Source organism: Mesoplodon densirostris, chromosome 2 (assembly GCF_025265405.1).
Source record: "Mesoplodon densirostris isolate mMesDen1 chromosome 2, mMesDen1 primary haplotype, whole genome shotgun sequence".
Taxonomy (NCBI): domain Eukaryota; kingdom Metazoa; phylum Chordata; class Mammalia; order Artiodactyla; family Ziphiidae; genus Mesoplodon; species Mesoplodon densirostris.
In genome coordinates this window covers 130,327,584-130,345,398 of record NC_082662.1, presented here as the reverse complement: position 1 = coordinate 130,345,398, position 17,815 = coordinate 130,327,584, and the positions used below count along the sequence as shown (strand labels likewise).

Below are 17,815 nucleotides of genomic sequence, written 5' to 3'. Positions count from 1 at the left end.
CTAGAAGGAAGAAAAAGGGTGCTGGAAACTGCTAGTTCGTCTTCCATTTAGCAAATATTTTTCTGGATGCCTATGAAGTGCAAGACACTGTAGGGAATACAGAGGTACAGCACACACAGACTTTGTTTTAAAGGAGATTACAATCTCATGACAAACTATTTCCAGTGCAGTTCTCGTCTTTTGCTTTCTCCTTTTAGTAAACACCTGGTTGGTATTTATGTTTCAACAACAGAGGGCATTACAAATAATGTTATATGCAGTAATAAAATGGAATTGTTAAAGGAACAGAAGGACATAAAGCTCACTTCTCTTTAATACTTCAATTAAATCATTTAGGAACAACTAATTGCCTAAAAACAAGATTCCCTGCTCTTCCTCAACAGTCCCTTCCCCCAGGTTTCTTCTTTATAATGGGCAATAAGAATACTGAAATTGGTACAAAAACTTTAACTATAAATTACACATATAATGAAATTAACTTATCATGAAGTAAAATTAACTTACTCATACTGATTCATAATGTTATTTTTAAATGAGATGAAAAAATAAATGAATAAAAGTCTCAAACAGGAACTGGGTGCTCAAGGGCTTTAATTATATGACCTATAATCAAAAGAATTGGCCTTAATCCTACTGCACTGGTATCCCCTAGGATTCCTTTTTCTTTAAAACTTATAAAATGCCTAAATATGTATTTCCTTCTGATTGAACTACAAACAGGTATTTATCTTCCTACTACGCTTTGTCAACCCTGCACCTCCGAATCCAAAGTCATTCCTTTTCCTCTGATGATGTCTATACCTTTATTCATGTTGTTCAGAGTGTATTAAGGGTTAAATATATATTTAGCAACAAGCAAATGTCAAAATTATAGGACATCAACAGGAACTAATAAAAATACTATATTATAGAAATGAAGCTCTTGACATAAAAACCAGGAGAAAGTTTGCTTTGATTTCAGGTGTGAGCTTAAACTCCCTTCTCCTTCTTGCAATTCTAGTCAGCCCACTTGAACTATACAGATTTTAATTTATAGGATGATTTATTTGTTGAAAAAAAAAGTACTCTCGAATTCTAGAAGCAACCACTTTTAAAATAGTGATTTATGTGCTGTGCACTCTTACATGCAATAAATAATCATCTTGAGATAAAGGTAAGGCAGAAGTTACATATCAATTCTAATTAATGGATCTGAATACTTACTAGGAGAGAGTCCAGGCAAATCACTTAATTTCTCCAAGTCTTATCTGTAAGATGGATATAAATACCTGCTTTCTTACCTTATGTAGTTGAGGTTCATATAAAAAAAATGTAGTTGTCAGGAGAAAAAATCCTACAAATGCTGTAGCAGAACTGCTGTCAAAATATTCATGTTAGAGTCAAATTCTTTCAGTTGAATCACTCAGCATCTTTGTTCATGGCTTACATAAAGCTGGAGGTATTGTGTCCCCTGCTTTAGAAATGTGAATACATCTGGTTGTTGGTTAAAAGGGTAAGAAGTATACTGGAAACAATGCCTCTTTATGAGTAAAAGTACTGAAATAAAAATGTATAAATCTTCAAAGAGGAAGCAACTACCTCAACGCAATAAAAGCATGACTTCTATCTGTCCTGGCAAGACAAAGGTAGGCAAACCTAATCTAATCCTAATCAGAATTTTTTGTTTTGAAACTTTATGATCTGCTTCTCTCATTTTGATTTCTTTATACTTCTATTCCCTGAGCTCTCAATGTTTTGGGCTTCTGGGACCCAATCTCTTGTACCTTCTCTTCACTCCTTCCCACAGGAAAGACAGAAAGCTTCTGATTAATGTCAGAAACTTCTTAATTAACTGAATGTTAGCTGAAATAGATTTCATAAAGTATTAACTGATCTACCTTTTAACTTTTATTAAGTTACTTGTTTGCATCTGCATAATAAAAGGTCTTGGTACTCCTTTAAAGGAATGCCATGCACCACAAATCAGATTTCTCTTTTGTTTTCTTTTCTTTGTTTTGGTGGGGAGGGGGTGCGGGGGAAAGGAGGTGGTTATGATGTGGAGTATGATGGATAGAAAACACCTTAAGGTCTCATAAAGATAAAATAAAACATACATCCTCTAGAGGATCTGTCATTTATATTTCTATTTCTAATCCCTAGAATAATGCAAATTCATAACCCATAGTTGATGTTCAACTGATGTTTGTTGAATTAAATCACCTTGATTTGGATGTCTCAGACTGACAAGAAAGGGTCTGTCAGCATCCTCAGTCCCCTGAGATCTGTCCTTAACACTGGTCTCCCTGAAAGCACTCCTCAGACCCAGGCTTGGCCACTTCTACCAATCCAAACCCAACCTTCATTTCCCTGGCCTCCAAGACTCCAAAATGAAGTATGTTCTTGGATTAGGGGCCATACTTTAGTATATAATGTCTTCATGCTGATGTCCTGGAATGCATTAGTATCATTTCTATTATTTCTACCTCTGGCTCTGAGATTCCCATTTAAAAAATTATCTATCTACCTACCTACCTACCTATCATCACAATATACCTTATTTCTTAATGTTGGGCAACTGAGAAAAGATACAAAATCCATCTTGACCAAGAATTTCTTCTCATCAAGAGTCGGAAAACTTTCTGTCCATGTTTTTGGAGATTATCTTTTGACACTAACATTTAAATATATTTTTTAATTTAAAGGAGAAATCTAGAAGTTTAGAAATCAATTTTCTCACCAATTCAGTAAACCATTTTACCAATTAATCTTTTATTTTTTATTTCACACATCAGTATTTTATAGAAAAAAGAACCTCTTAATGTTAAACTAATTACAATGTTCTCTTCGGATTCTTTCCAATGAATAGACCTAAATTTTTACACAATCAGTAAATACAGTAATTTATGTTTTAACACTTTCAAGTCTCATTTAAACATTTTCCCATATGGTTTTACATATATCAATACTATTTAATGGCTATATAACAGTCTATGATAGCAATACCAATACATGAAAATTTACTTATCCAGTTCCCAATTACTGGGCTTTTTTTAAAACTCAAATGAATGCAATCACTAGAAATATCTTTATACAAATAGACTTTTTTTTCTTTTAAAATATTTTCCTGGACATATGCTACTCAGAGTGAGTTAGAGCTATCAAAAGACAGGTTGGTTATAGAGTTCTTATTATATTCTTCTAAATAGTTCTTAAAAAAAACTATATTAATATAATAATGCTACTAGTATGAGGATACATGCAATTAAAATTTTTTGCTAATATAATTGCATGAATTAAGTCAAAGTTGCTCTAGTTTGCATTTTTAATATTAGTAAATCTGAATACCGTTTTATTTCTATCTTCTCGTTTGAACTCAATTCTTTCATAAACTTGCCTAGTAAAGAGCACAAAGTCCCATGGATTTGCACTTACCTTTTAAAAAATATTGGGTACTTTATCCTTGTGTAATGCAAGTGGCTTTTACCCCATTTCTTTTGTCTTCTTCCTATTTAGTATACATTTTTCATTTTTCTTAGTTGATCTCATCTACCTTGTCACTATTTTTCTTTGCCATAAAGTTTCCTTTGCAAAATTACTGGGATGAGAATTGTAGTCTTTTTATATTTACCTTTTTACTGAAGAGCTTAATCTGTAACAAACTGTTATGTGTGAAGTGGATCTAATTTCTTTTTTTATACTGACCTCCAGCTAATCTTTCCACCAGCAGTTATTATATATTTCTTTCCAATTGGTTTATTAGTCTTAAACTTTCTACTCAATACCATAGTGTATTTAGAAAAGATGCTTAACAGCATGTTTTAACGATCTGAAGTGCGAAACTCCCTTTTTCCCCCAAGTTAAAAAGACATATTCTTGCTTATTTTCCTAAATTATTTATCACAATTCTGTCAAATTATATAAAGCATCCAGTTGGAACGTTAAGTGGAAGTGTAGTAAATCTACATACTAACTTCACCCTATTTCCAGTCCTTTGGACATAATTTCTTTTACATTAATTTAATCCTCATAATAATTCTGCAAGGCATTATTTCTACTTTATAGATGGTGAAATGGAAAATAGGCACGATTTTCCCAAGATTACACAACTTGTAAGTAGTAAAGTGAGGACACTAATTTTGGTTTTCAGATTTCCTATTTACTTCCTTTTCATTATACTAGGATGCAGTTCCTGTAACCTGCTTCTATATAAGCATCTTTCTTATCTCAACATAGTTGTATAACTTTCTTTAAATGGCTAGTATATGTTAATACCCAAACACTTTAAGTTGTAGTTTGTCACTGTTTGAATCTAGAAATAAGATTAATAAGTTATATATCCTGCAACTTCCTGAATTAAGTCTTTTATTGTCAGCATGTTTATGATACTACAGGTTTCACTAGTTCAAAAGCCATGTCAATAGAAAATATTTGTGCTCTTTCCTTATCTTTCTCATTTATGAATACTTATTAATGATTTATTACAACGATGAGCTTTTTTAACCATATATAAATAAAAGTAGTGCCAAGATTATTTAATTTGTGCTTGAGAAATGTTTCTTATGCTTTCCTAATAGGAATGATGTTAGTTCTTCATTTTAAGTAATTACTTATCACAATGAGAAACCAAAATATCATTACCAGAGATAATTAAATAAAATGAATTTTATTAATATTTTTAAAGTTACCTGTAGTTAATACTTTGCATTTTTACTATTTTGTTCTGCTGATATTGATTTAATGGTTATTCTGTTGGACACCAACCTTATAATCCTGAGTCACAGTAAATAATTATTTTTATGTTGTGTATCATTTGCTAATATTTTGCATTTGTTCAGAATGAAACCCTTTTCAAAATGTTTGACTCCTAGCATTGAGGCAATATTAACCTCAAAATGCAAATATTATATCATCTTTTGATACACATATTATTTATACTTTGAACCTTTGAAAAAGTTCATCAATAAGCCCATAGGGTAAAATTCCAACTTGTCAAAAAATTATACTAGGTTATAATATCCTCTAATTTTTAAAATGCTTTTTATTGGTAATAACTTTTCTCATTTCCAATTTATTTGCATTCAAGTAGGAAACCAATATATTCATTTTCTTAGTTTTTAAAACCCTTATTTTATCAATAATCTAACATTTTCCTGTTTCCATTATCTTTGGTTCTATCGTTTTTTGCAACTTCTCGTTACCCTTCTCAAATTCTTATGAATAAAAATATTCATGATATGGAAATTAAAATTTTTTCAATAGGTCTGGATTACCTTCACCTCCATTTCACTTAACATCTTAAATTCTTTTACATTTTAATAACTAATTTTTAGGTCTATTTCAGACATTTCAGTTGTTTTGATAAGTTTAAGCCTTAGAACCCACCCAATAATAGATCTGCTAGATTCAAAACATACATATTAATACCAATTCATGACTTCTCTCCTTCAGTAAGCTGAAAATTACTTAAATCTTTCTTATTTCATTTTCCTCACATATAGAAGATCAACAAAAAACTATTCAAAGCATATTTTGGCCTAGTAACATTACTTTTTATAACACAATAATCAAGAGATACATTAAAAAGTATGATTTTGTTAAAACAGACAAATTCTGCTTCAATGAGATCCACAGCTCTAAGCCATATTTATTTTTAATTAATCTTTATTTTCATATTTCTCTGACTCAATAATAAGCCAAGAGATGTCTGTCTACTTTGATTCACTAGCAATGCTAGACTGGTTTTCATGAGCATCTTTTCCTTCTCCTACAGTACCTACACTCTTCTAACAGTTAACATCAGTTGAAAGATTTTGAAATCATGAAAGCCTGGATTCCAATGTTGGCTCTTCCACAAACCAGCCTGAGAGAATTATTAAGTCTTTATTTCCTCTTTGAAAATGTATTCAATAATATCTGCCTCACAGGGTTGTTGAGAAACTGTAATTAGAGAGCACAATAAGTGCCTAGCACATAGCAAATGCTCTGTTCCAGGACAAGAACTGTAATTAAAAGGGCTTCCTATATCCTTTCCTATCCCTTCCTAAATCCTTCCTATAGGATTATCATTCTCTGTCTGAGGAATGGAAACAGTGACCTAAAGGGAAGGAAGTTTATTTCTTTTGACAGCTCCACAAGCATCTGCTGCTACCGTATAACCAGCTTTATGACTTCTGGTAGTTCTGGAAAAAAATGTTTTCTATCCTCTAGATAACAGCTAAGAGGAAGGAGTCGATTATGAAGGCATTTACCTCATTATTTGTGGGGTGGGACACAACCAAAGGGACATGGTAACCCTCCTTTGATTCACTCCTATCAACTGTAGTGTTACTAATTAAAGTGGTGGAGCCAACAAGATTGTATGCTTCACTTTCACTGAGAAACCTTGGGAAATCTATTTACAGATGGATTTTAAAAACCATATGTAACCCCAGGTTAAAAATGCTTCATTCAGTTTCTCCTTAGCAATTTCAGAACAAGCATTCTGAAATATCTCTTCCTGGAGCAATTTATTTTTTCTTTAGCCTGAGTTACTTTGTTCTTTTCTTTTAGGTGCCAGAGCAGTGCTCCTCAGAAATTTTCTGAAGTATTAAACCAGAACTAATCTTTTCCCCTATATTTTCTTTGGACTGAACCTCCCAAGAATGAGCTCTTCAACTACAAATGAACTCTCTCTTTTTGCAATGCATAAGACTGTGGTGGCGTCACTGCCTCATTGGTTACAAGGGTCAAGTAGGAGAATTAAACTGCAAGATGTATTGTAAACATCACCTTCACAAATAAAGGATCATACTTAATATATTATGTTTATCTTATAAACAAAAGACCCACATAATTTCCTCTGTGTGTGTTTCACTATTTAGAGGTGGTAGCAACTGTAATAGCTACAAAAGTAATTAAAATATTCCTTAGATGCTATTGTTCTGTAGACAATAATAAAATCTGAAGATCAGCAGATACAATACCATTTCCTTTAAGCACTATGGCTAATATGGAACCCTCACATATATACCCAGTACTAAAATAAAGCTAACCCTGTTTAAGATTCTGGCTCATGGAGCCCATTCTGAAACAAAAAGAAGTCCAATAACCAATAAATCAGTTATTGATAGGTTAACAAATACATCCAATAACTGAAAGTCACAAAGAGAATTACAGACAACATCTGCATGGCATTCATCAAATAACCAATTCTAATTACTCATATAGGAAACTGTCCTTTAAATGAGAATATTCTGATACTGGATGAAGGCCCAAAGTAGCATTTCCAGTTTGCTTTTTTCTAATTTTGAAGGTGCTTCTCTGAGCTTCCTAGGTTTTTCCTTCCGTCAGAGGATTCTAGTTGGGCTATTATTATAGTATTGGCTCCAAGAGGCTCTGGTTGCTTATCATCACCATCAAAGAAAACGTCTTCTGGATTTGGAGGTGGAGGGCAGAATTCTTCACTTGGAAAGATCTCCTTAAAGAGTGTTTCAGCTTGCTTGACTGCGTGTTCATTTCCTAGTCCACCGTCAGGCCCAGTGCAGACATAAACATTGGAAGGTAAGCCATTATATGAGCTTCTGCTGACTCCTGAGGAATCTCTCATGTTAAAATAAAGAGCCCACAAGAGTCTTGGCTTTGCAAGTTCTTCCTTGTCTGTTTCTGTTTCAGCATATGGGGTGAATAATTTCTTCACGACTGATTCTAAGTCTTCTCTTGCTGTTTTGGAAGATGAACAGGTCAGATGTACCAGACAGGTGTCTTTCATGCACGTCATGGTTGAAGAAGACAATTCAGTGACTCGAACAGCACATGCTCCTGGTTCCTCTGGAGGTACTATCAAAATGGAAATCTGCTGATCTGAATCTGTCTTTAGTATAGACTGATCCGTAATGAGCACTGCCCTGGAGATCTGTTCGTACTGCACATTTGAGCATGTTTCCTCAGAAAGGTAACTATCCTCCACAATGAAATATTTAGCATTTATTCTTTGACCAAGGTGATCTATAATTGCTTTACATCTTCCAGATTCTTTGTCAACTACAAGGCATTGTACTTTATGGCGAAGACAATATATTCCACCAAAAACTGCACACATCCTGCAGAAACACTGGGGAATTTCTCCTTGGCCATACAAGGGAAATAAAAAGGGAGTGTTGCCAAACCTTCCAAGACACTGAAGAAAGTTTTTTGTTGCTTTAAGGCCTTCTATTGTTGTGCAAGATGACTCTGACATCATTGCAATTGAGTGTAGTACAAAATGTTGGAGGCTGGGGGTTAATTTTTTGGTTTTTAAGTACTCTGAAAATGAGCATTGCATGAAAGCTTGGTATTCATCAGGATGTTGTTCGTAGTCTAAACAAAATGTAAGAAATTTCATTAGCATCCTCTTTTCAACCATAGTGAGCTCTTTGCTATTAAAGACATCTGCCCTGGAGCAAGGCACCTGCTCTACTTTTCCTTCTCGAAATGCAAGAATCCTAGTGACATTTTTAAATTCTGCATAACGACTAACATTTGATTTGATTAAAAGATCAATTAACAGTCCCTGGGAATAAAGCAGCTTTGATACCAAGTCAATATTAAACCTCCTGCCTTCTTCAACTATTTGAGAGTAAGTAATCCTGTTTCTCTTTGGTGGATCACTGTTGTCTTCCAATATAGGTTTGATTTCGTCTTTAGCACCATCTGAAACTCTGTGTTTATAAGTTTTATATCCACAATATTCTTCTTTCACCAAGGTTTCTGCCGTATCAGTTACTTCTCCATTGTTTTCTGGAGTGCCTTTTGCAGGCACTTCATAGCTAGAAACATATAACGGGTGCATTTCTTCAGACATGCATGTAGAATCCAGAGGCTTAATGAGGGTACTAGATGCTACCCAGGAAGGATTTTTCTGCAGATCATCAATCTCTTCAATATTGTCATCCATATCCTGACTGGCATAACAAAAAACTTCTGTGTGTTGAATGGTTTCATCCTTCTTGCGAAGAGTGATGCCTTCTTCTGTTTCATGGATCATGTCTTGCCATGCAGCAGTACTTTCTTCCCCAATGTCACTGTTTTGCTGATATTCCTTCAACCAGGAGAGCAATCCTGAAAAGCTGAAACTAGCCCAGTTTCCTCCATAGTAACTTCTTGAATCAAGATGCAGAACCCTCTGACCACTTCTGGAACATGCAGCTGCAAGGATGGATTCAGGCAAACCTGTCCCAATTACAACCACATCAAACTCTGTTGGGAGACTGTTGTCCATCCTGGGAGGTAAAGTGTCTGGTGACAACTTCTAATGAAGGAAATGTGTATGAACCTAGGCTGAGGGCTCAGATAAGGTGTGAATATGCTGTAATAAAATCTCTCCTTGTGATATTCCAGATCATCCCAGACGTACTGAAGTTGCAGGTACTAGGTGTTTAACTGCTACCCTTTTTTAGTATTTTTTTCTTATAGGTCAGTAGCATAAAAACATGATAAAGTACATCTAATCATATCTGAGAATACTAGAACGAGTGTGTGGTGTTCACTTCTGCATTTCATCTTAGCAGTGAATGTCAAAAATGTTATCACATATGCATTTGTGACTGGAACTCTTCTCTGAAAGAAGAAAATTCAAGAAAGAATACAATTGTGAACAATATTAAGAGAAAAGTAATTTCATGCAAAATAAATTACAATCCAATGGAGCCCAACTTGTTTTTAGGACATGAGCCTCTACTAAAGCAAGTCATTAAATGCTTTCTCACATCTCTTCTAATTTCCTGAAAATGAACAAAAGATATAGACTCCTCCAAATCAGGCAATTCAACAATGAAGAATAGATAAAATAACATCCCACAAAAATAAAGAAGAATTAACATAATACAATTCTATAATTTTTGCTTTTAAATATCTGAATAAATGATATACAACTGCGAGATTAAATTGCAAGTAACATGTGGCTCCACTGTGTTTATGGAAACAGACTGTATACAATGTGCACACTGTCATGATTATGCATATTTCTGTGACAATAGTCTGTGGATGCTTCTAGGACAGACAAATAGAAGATTTTTCCATGTCCCACCTACCATTTGAATCTTATGGGAGCAACATGAGACTATTTCAACTGAATTAGCTATTCAGATTATTAAAAAAGGATGAATTCAATAATACAACTAGCATTTTAAAATATTTAGGTATATGAAAGAACTGGTCTACTGAAGGGAAAATATTTTTATAAGAAATCCTTATATGAATGTACATATGCACAGGGGTGTTTTTTAGGTATAAGTTAAAAAGGAAAAGTCCTGGGTCCATATGTTAAAATATCTTAACATAAAATAACACCTATTTCTAAAACCCAAGTCAACATAGGGTGACTTGCATTTTGCGAGACTCTAGCTCTGAGACCCTGAATCTCTGTCTTCCAAGATAAAGGGCTGTCCAAACACCCTCTGCCAAGATTAACACGTTGTTTGTTTTTCTTGTTTTTGAAGGGGTAGGAGGTGGTAGTGAAGAAAGTCTCTCCTGTCCAGCGTCATCCTGATTATACTCCATGTGCAGAACACCTGTGTGGTGGTAGGTATGGCCAGAGGTGCAACAGCCAAAGAGTTGAAAGGCATACTCACCTGGAAGTCTTTATGCTAAAGCATTACATACATGTTAGGTGGCCTTTCTGTCATTCATCATTGCACAACAAGAGTGAGTTTCTTGAGCTCTGATTTTTCTTACCACTATACTTACTGATCAGTGCATATTGGGTCCGCCTAGGCTAAGATGACTAATTATCCGAGATCAGTGTATATTGGGTCCGCCTAAGCTAAGATGACTAATTACCTTAGACATCTGTAAAACAAGCCATTCAACTGGAACTTAGATTAAATTGACTAATTCACTGAACTGACTGCTCAGTTTGAGATGGCAATCTTAATAGTCCTGTCTAGTCAAAGTCTCTGCCTCAAGAATATCAGGGATTCCACTTGCTTTCAACATTCCCTCAGAAACAAGGAACTGAGCACAGAATGAAGTGGCTACCAGGCCTACTCACATAAGTATGTGAGTATGTTTGAGTTACTTATTCTGCTTTCATCCAGCAGGGTGTGCAGAGGAAGACAGAACCCATGAGGGTATGTGAAGAAGTGTAACCATAGTATGTACTTATTCTCAGCTTAGAAGGGGATACAGCTGAGGGTTGGGAGTAAGAGAGAGGATATAAGCTATAAGTGCTAAAACCAGGCACCTTCTAACCTATAGGTATCAAAGGAGTCCTCATAATACAAGGCAGGACAGGACAACCTTAACACATTTAGCTCAACTACCCCGTAAAAATGATGAGAAAACTGATGGCTGGAGAAATTAAGTGACTGGGAAAGTCCACATGATGGGTAGCCACAGGATCAAGAGTGGGACCCACTCTCACACCATCAGGCCAGTGGTCTTTCCACTTGATAGGGCAGCCTCTCCAGAAGCCTCTGGAGCAAGCAGCCACTTTTGGTATTTTAAAATGTTCTGCCCCTTCAGTACTCCATGGTTGGTTAGTTCTTGCTCAGGGATAACAATGAGGGAAGCACCCTCCCTCTTTTCATCTTTAACTCTTACCTAGAAGCACAGTCTTTGGAATTTACCCCAGGCAAAGAAATTCTTAATCTTTGCTAAGAACTTTTTCAGCTCCACCATAACCCACTATTGACTTGTCTCCCAGGGCTTAAACAAGACTCAGAACCTCTTGCCCCAGAGTTTCCACCTCTAACTTCAAAACAGATTAAAGTCATTGTTGAAAGCACTAAAGAAATGCCCAGAGAAAGAGCAGTAGTCAGGCAAAATACTGTGTGGTGAACATTTCTAGCAGTCTTAGAAAATCCCTTCTGACTGAGGTGTGACCCAAGCAGGGATGACGAGGGAGGAAAAAGGATGGAAGAGACAAGGAGACACAGCAGGGTGGGGCCACAAGATAGAAGGGATGAGGAAGAAGGGGAATGCTGGTACTAATAAAAAACTCAATATACCCGTTTTCAAATTCCCAGGCACCTGAGTCAGGATAGAAGCTGAATTTCCCAGCACAGATAAAACACTTCTTAAAGATAAGAACTTTAATGTCTGTGACCCAATTTCTGCTACTGATGACACTTTAGGGCTTGGCTTGAATTGCCCTCTTTAAAGCTTAGCCCTGCCTGAAACATTGCCTGTTAGGTAATTTAAATTAATACAAAGAGTGTAATCTATAGTGTGATCTATATCACCACCATCACACACCTACAGCCCCCTCCCAAGTTTCAAATATTTGTATAAATGAAGTTCTCAGATAAGGGGTTATTGGGGAAGGGGTAGGTAGTATTAGAATATTAGAATCATTGAGACAATCAAATAAATAAAATTATGATCTCGATTACATTTTCTTGTTTCCCTCAAGAGATAAAAAAAGGAATCATAACAAATATAATATTTGGATTTATCACCACATAGAAGGTTGGTGAATAAGAAAATACTTTTGATAACACTACAAAGATTTTATTCTCATAAACCTGCCAAGATAAAGGCAGTAATAAATTATCAATGGATTTCAGGATTCTTTTTTTTTTAAAGGAAATTTAAGACCTGAGAAATATACATTTCTATTTCAAATCTTTGTACAAATGAAATTCTGGAGCATACACAAAAAGATACTTTCCCAATCTTAGAAAAATCACATCTTCAGTGACACACTGGCTGGTTCATCCTTCAAAATGTCAAGTCTCAGTGAGACTTAAATCTTCCATACGGGTTAAGAGTATTGTATTCACAATCAAGTTCTACTTTAATGACATCTACTGGCTGCACAGCTAATTATTTGTTCATTTGAGATGGGATTCTCTGAGCCATTTGCAAACGCACCTTAGATTTTGGTGTGCTGGAAACTATAAGGAGGAAATTATAGTAAAAATAGCTAATAGGGCACATGCCAATTTGCATTCTGAGGACCTGAATAAAACGATCTCACTTCCTAGGAAGCAGTCAAAGGTTTACAACTGCTAATGGGCAAATTTTTAAAAGAATTTACACATTACTACTATGTTAGGTTTCTACCTCTCAGTTTCGGGAAGTAATATAGGAATTAGATCTTTTCTCATCACCCTCTCCAACTTTCACAAAACAAACACTTTTTCTTTGAATCTCTTCACTCCACAGCCCCTCATTTCTTTCCTCAAAGTGTAAAAGCCATTGTCTCGTGCCCTGTTGAATTAAATTAGGAAATGAAAGCAGAGAAGTGAGATGAGCTGCACAGCGGCCAGAAAGGGGTATGGAGGAGGTGGGCACAGGGGAGATGGGGCTGCAGACAGGCTGGGGTTTGGGTTGGCGTAGGGCCTGGTGAGCACAGGGAGGGAGGGAGATCAGCGAGTGCTGGAGGAGGAGAGGTCGGCGGAGAAGGAGGAGAGGTGGGGGGAAGCGGGTGAGATCAGGGGGAAGGTGAGGTCACAGGGCAGGAGGTGAGACCAGAAGAATAGAGGTAGGGGGAAGTGAAGTCAGGCGAGCACCGCCGCGAGGTTGGGGTCCAGGAGCGGGAGGGGGCGGGGCCGGGGGCAGGAGGCCGCAGGAGCGGGAGGTCTATCCCGGCCACTCACCCCACAGGCTGTTGCTGAAGCCGCCCCACACGCAGTTCGTGGCTCCCCCCACCACGCCGCCCCTCGGGCGGAACGCGAAAGCTAGCGCGGCTCGGAGGACGGAGGGTAGCAGGTTGCCGAGGCTGACGTGAAGCAGGAAGAGGCGGGCGGGGCTGCGGAGCCACGGGAACTTGAAGTAGAGGACGAGCACCAGCAGGCTGCTGCAGACGCCCAGCAGTCCCACGGAGCCAAGCAGAAGCACCAGGAGCTCGTAGGCACCCTGGCTGACAGGCTGCGTAAGCCTCGGCTGCCCAGGCCACAGCCCCTCGCCGCCCTCCCAGCCGGCTCCGCCGCCGCCGCAGTGCCTTGACGTGTGCAAGCCGGGCGCCGGCGCGCTAGGTTCTGGGTGGGGCGCAGGGCGCTCCGAGGTACCCGTCGCCCCCTCCGGCCAATGCGCGGGTAGCTAGATGCCGCTCGGGGCCCTCTCCCCGCCCCCGGCGCTCCTCGTAACCCCGCCCCTTCCCGCCATTGTAGTCTTGCCGCGATGCGCCTTGTAGCCCCGCCCCTTCTCGCAGTCTTAGCTGAGTCCCTGCTCTTCAGGTTCCCCTTCCCTCGCCTCCTTCCGGTACCCAGGCCCCACCCGCCCAGTCAGTGAGAGCCGGGAGGCAGATCAACCACCGTGATTACTCACTCCGCAGCTCCCCCTCACCCAGCTGGAAGGCCTCTTGGCGTTCACCGCCCACCCACTCATTCAGGAACATTTATGGGCTCCTGGCCCACCACGTGCTCATGAGGGGGTTACACGAGGGACCCCCGTCCTTGGCTTCTCCCTCCCCAGGAAGCTGTTACGACCCGCTGCCAAACAGAGTCGCACACTTAATGCAAACCCAGGCCACACCCCAGCCCTGCCCATATTGCCCTTCCTGTCCTCCCTGAAGTAGCAGTGGATACACCCAGTCGCTAAGGCCCTCACTGTGGCGACCCCCAGGCTGCGCCTTCGATCTCCAGACCATATCTAGCAGGTGCAGAGGTGGTGCTATACTTGAAGCAGCACATTTCCTCTGGCCTTTTACACAGTGAAAACAGAGGGCAAGTCAAGCACAGGTCCGTGAACTGATCAGTCTTTGCAGGGCTGCGCTGCTGCCTCTGCACAGGCCCCAAAAGGGCCCGAGGGGATGCAGTCCCTAGCCAGACCTGCAGCCTTTCCTGGTCACTGCTGGCTAGCACAGTGTCTGTGCAAGGGCAAAGTAATTGCCCTCCACGAAGGTGTGTGCCTCCTCCCATCTCCATTCGAAAGATCGGTAGAGAATGACTAGCCTCAGTGAACCTCCATTACGAGTTCCTTGGGGGGTAAAATCTAATCATCAGGGTGCATTGAGCAATAGCTGAGGGGCAGTGTGCTCCGTCCTTAAAATCTTGATTTGTCACTAAGGCTTCCAATCTGGATTTGTCTGTGAGACTGACCTACCCACTTCTTTAAAAAACTCATTTAATTTTGTATTTTAGATTTATGCAACCATTTAACAAGTTCTGTACGTTTAATGTCTACGGCATTTACTGACTAGTCTACAGTAAGGTCTCAATAAATATTAGTTGAATGAATGAAGGACTCATTTTTTCCTAAAGCATTCATTCATTCATTCATTGGTGCTGAGTCCCTGCTCTCACAAAGCTTACATTCTGGTGGTGTTGGGAGAACAGATGATTATCAAATAAGTACATATGTAGTGTTGTGAAATGCGACATAAAGAAAAGTAAAGCAGAGAAAGGGTATTTCGGAGGGAGGGGAGAGGTTGTTATTTTGTACAGTGTGGTTACAGATAGCCTCACTGAGTACTGCAGGCACAGGGTAGATGTAATGGGGTGGGACTGCGCTTGGCATATTGGAGGAAAAACAAAGAAACCAATGTGGCTGGAGTGGAATGAGAATTATGAAATAAGGGCAGAGAAGTAGGTGAGCAGTGATTGGCCAGATAATGCAGGTTCTTGGCTATTTCAGTAAAAGGACTTTGGCTTTAGAGTAAAGTCCAGGGCAATGCCTAAGCAAGAGGAATAGTATCAGTGAAGGAAATAAAAAGGGAATAAGAGGCTTTTGGCAGACGTTTAAGAATTTTGATAGATTTACTTTTATAATACAATCAACTGTTAAGGTTATTTATTATACTTGACAGAAACAGGTAATGATACTACAAATATTATTCACTTTGTCAGTAATGATATATGTTTCTATTCATTTTCAGAATTATGTAATCGTAGGATAATGCCAAAAATACTACAACTTAAAAAGCAAGTGCAGTACTGGCATAAGGACAGACTATGTAATGAATAGAGATTTCAACAAGGATGCCAAGACTACTCAGTGGGGAAAGGACATTTCAATAAATGGTACTGGGAAAACTGGATATTCACATGCAAAAAATGAAGTTAGAACCTTACCTTATACCATATACATAAATTGACTCAAAGAGCTAAACTTATATGCTATAACTATAGAATTCTTTGAAGAAACAAAACATCTTCATGACATTAGGTTCAGCAATGATTTCTTGGATATGACACAGCTTGGCATTCCTCAAAATGTTAAACATAGATTTATCATATGATCCAGTAATTCTGCTGCTAGACGTATAGCCAAAAGAATTGAAAGCAGGGACAGGAACATGTATTTGTACACCAGTGTTCATAGCAGTATTATTCACAATAACCAAAAGGTGGAAATAGACCAAATGTCCATCAACAGATAAATGGATAAGCAAAATGTGTTATGTACATACAATGGAATATTATTCAGTCATAGAAATAAATGAAATTCTAATACATGCTACATCATAGATGAACCTTGAAAACATTATGCTAAGTGAAATAAGCTAGACACAAAATGACAGATATTACAGATTCCTCTTATACAGGGTACCTAGAACAGGCAAATTCATAGTGACAGAGAGTAGAATAGTAGTTGCCAGAGGCTGAGGGGAGGGAGGAATGGGGAGTTAGTGGTTAGTGGGTACAGAGCTTCAGTTTGAGATGATGCAAAACTTCTGGAAATGGATAGTGGTGATGGTTGCACAAAATTGTGAATTACTTAATGCCACTGAATTGTACACTTAAAATGGTTGAAATGGTAAATTTTATGTGGTGTGTATTTTAGCACAATAAAAAGCTTATGCCAATTATTCCTGCATCTTACTCTCTCGAAGTAGGAGAATTACAGTGTCTGCAAAGTAACCAATTTACTGAGTGAGCTGGACTCAGTATAGTGCTAGCAAAAAGTAACTTTACTGTCTTTGGCAGTACTCATTTCAAATATATTCTTTCCACTTATTCTTCACTGCCCTTCATTGACATTTTATCAGTTCTCAAAGCCTTTCTGCTCACTTTCAAGTAATATAAAGTCCAGAACATTGTAATAATGAAATGTTAAAACTCTTGGAAAACTCATCTGTCAACCCTCCAAGGCAGAGCCTGCTGTAGCCTGGAGAACTTCTGGGGAGGGGGGTTGAGGAAACAACAAACTTAGCTTCTCCTATTTCCTTGACCACTACCTTTAGATGCTGCTCTGGGGCCCTCTGAGATTTTGAGGAAAAATCTTCCTTGATTGATAAAGTTGTCATCTGATGTTGGTGCCCTCTGATTATAGCAGATTTTCAATGCTGTATTTTTCTCTCCTGGGGTGATTTGTGGGATCTCTAGAGGACCTGAGGTCACTGGAGATATCTCTCCCACAATTCCCTCGACAGGGGCAATGCCTCTGTCAGCTGGCTCCTTGGGTTTCCCTCTCAGATCCTGGTTAGGGTCCCTTAGACCCTACAGGCAGTGCCAAGATGACACAGCTTGGCTCTTCTACTCAGAGTCTTGCATCTGGCCCTCTGGAAATACATATGCATCCTTGCCCTACCAAATTCTGGATGTGGCCTGCTGTTGGAGAACTGGCCACAGACTGTCCCCTTCAGTGCCAGTTGGGTAGAAAGAAGTGGATAAAAGTTATGGTCACTTGACTACTCTAAAATTTTTCTCTAAGGAAGTGCTCACCAAGGGTCTCCTCAACCTCTTAATGAGCCTGCCTCCTCTTAAGTATTTTGATGGTGAGAATAGACTAATCTGTGAAGAATCAGTTTGTCAGTGCCTCCACTTCTCAGCCCATCCTCCTACATGGGCTGTATAACACTTTTTCTAGAATGGGGGGATTCCTCAAGCAGAGCCTCTGACAAGACAGAAAGAAGGCCATTTTAATACCCTCCCACTCTGGAGCATTAAATCATCACAACCCTCATATTCCAAAAAAACCTTTTACAAAGTATGAG

General features: G+C 38.5%; 2 protein-coding genes across 2 annotated transcripts; both read right to left on the bottom strand.

Annotated features, from left to right (window-relative positions):
• Nucleotides 1-4,634: 4,634 nt before the first annotated feature.
• On the bottom strand, nt 4,635-9,221 carry CHML (CHM like Rab escort protein). Its single transcript, XM_060090913.1, has one exon. It carries the CDS (start codon nt 9,212-9,214, stop codon nt 7,259-7,261), a length of 1,956 nt encoding a protein of 651 aa, XP_059946896.1. The 5' UTR covers nt 9,215-9,221; the 3' UTR covers nt 4,635-7,258.
• A 248-nt stretch (nt 9,222-9,469) lies between these two features.
• On the bottom strand, nt 9,470-14,275 carry OPN3 (opsin 3). The gene is made up of 3 exons (XM_060077847.1): nt 14,206-14,275; nt 13,536-13,916; nt 9,470-9,552 (listed from the first exon to the last, which is right to left on the bottom strand). Exons 1-3 carry the CDS (start codon nt 14,273-14,275, stop codon nt 9,497-9,499), a joined length of 507 nt encoding a protein of 168 aa, XP_059933830.1. The 3' UTR covers nt 9,470-9,496.
• Between the last annotated feature and the right edge of the window lie 3,540 nt (nt 14,276-17,815).

Bases quoted from the DNA above. Each gene is read 5' to 3' on its own strand.
- CHML (XM_060090913.1), bottom strand. From the start codon at position 9,214: ATGGACAACAGTCTCCCAACAGAGTTTGATGTGGTTGTAATTGGGACA.
- OPN3 (XM_060077847.1), bottom strand. From the start codon at position 14,275: ATGTTCCTGAATGAGTGGGTGGGCGGTGAACGCCAAGAGGCCTTCCAG. The intron at 13,917-14,205 runs GTGAGTAATCAC...CGCCCCACCCAG, and splicing joins GGGTGAGGGGGAGCTGCGGA to AACCTAGCGCGCCGGCGCCC. The intron at 9,553-13,535 runs GTGAGTGGCCGG...TTCTTCTTTCAG, and splicing joins CTTCAGCAACAGCCTGTGGG to AGAAGAGTTCCAGTCACAAA.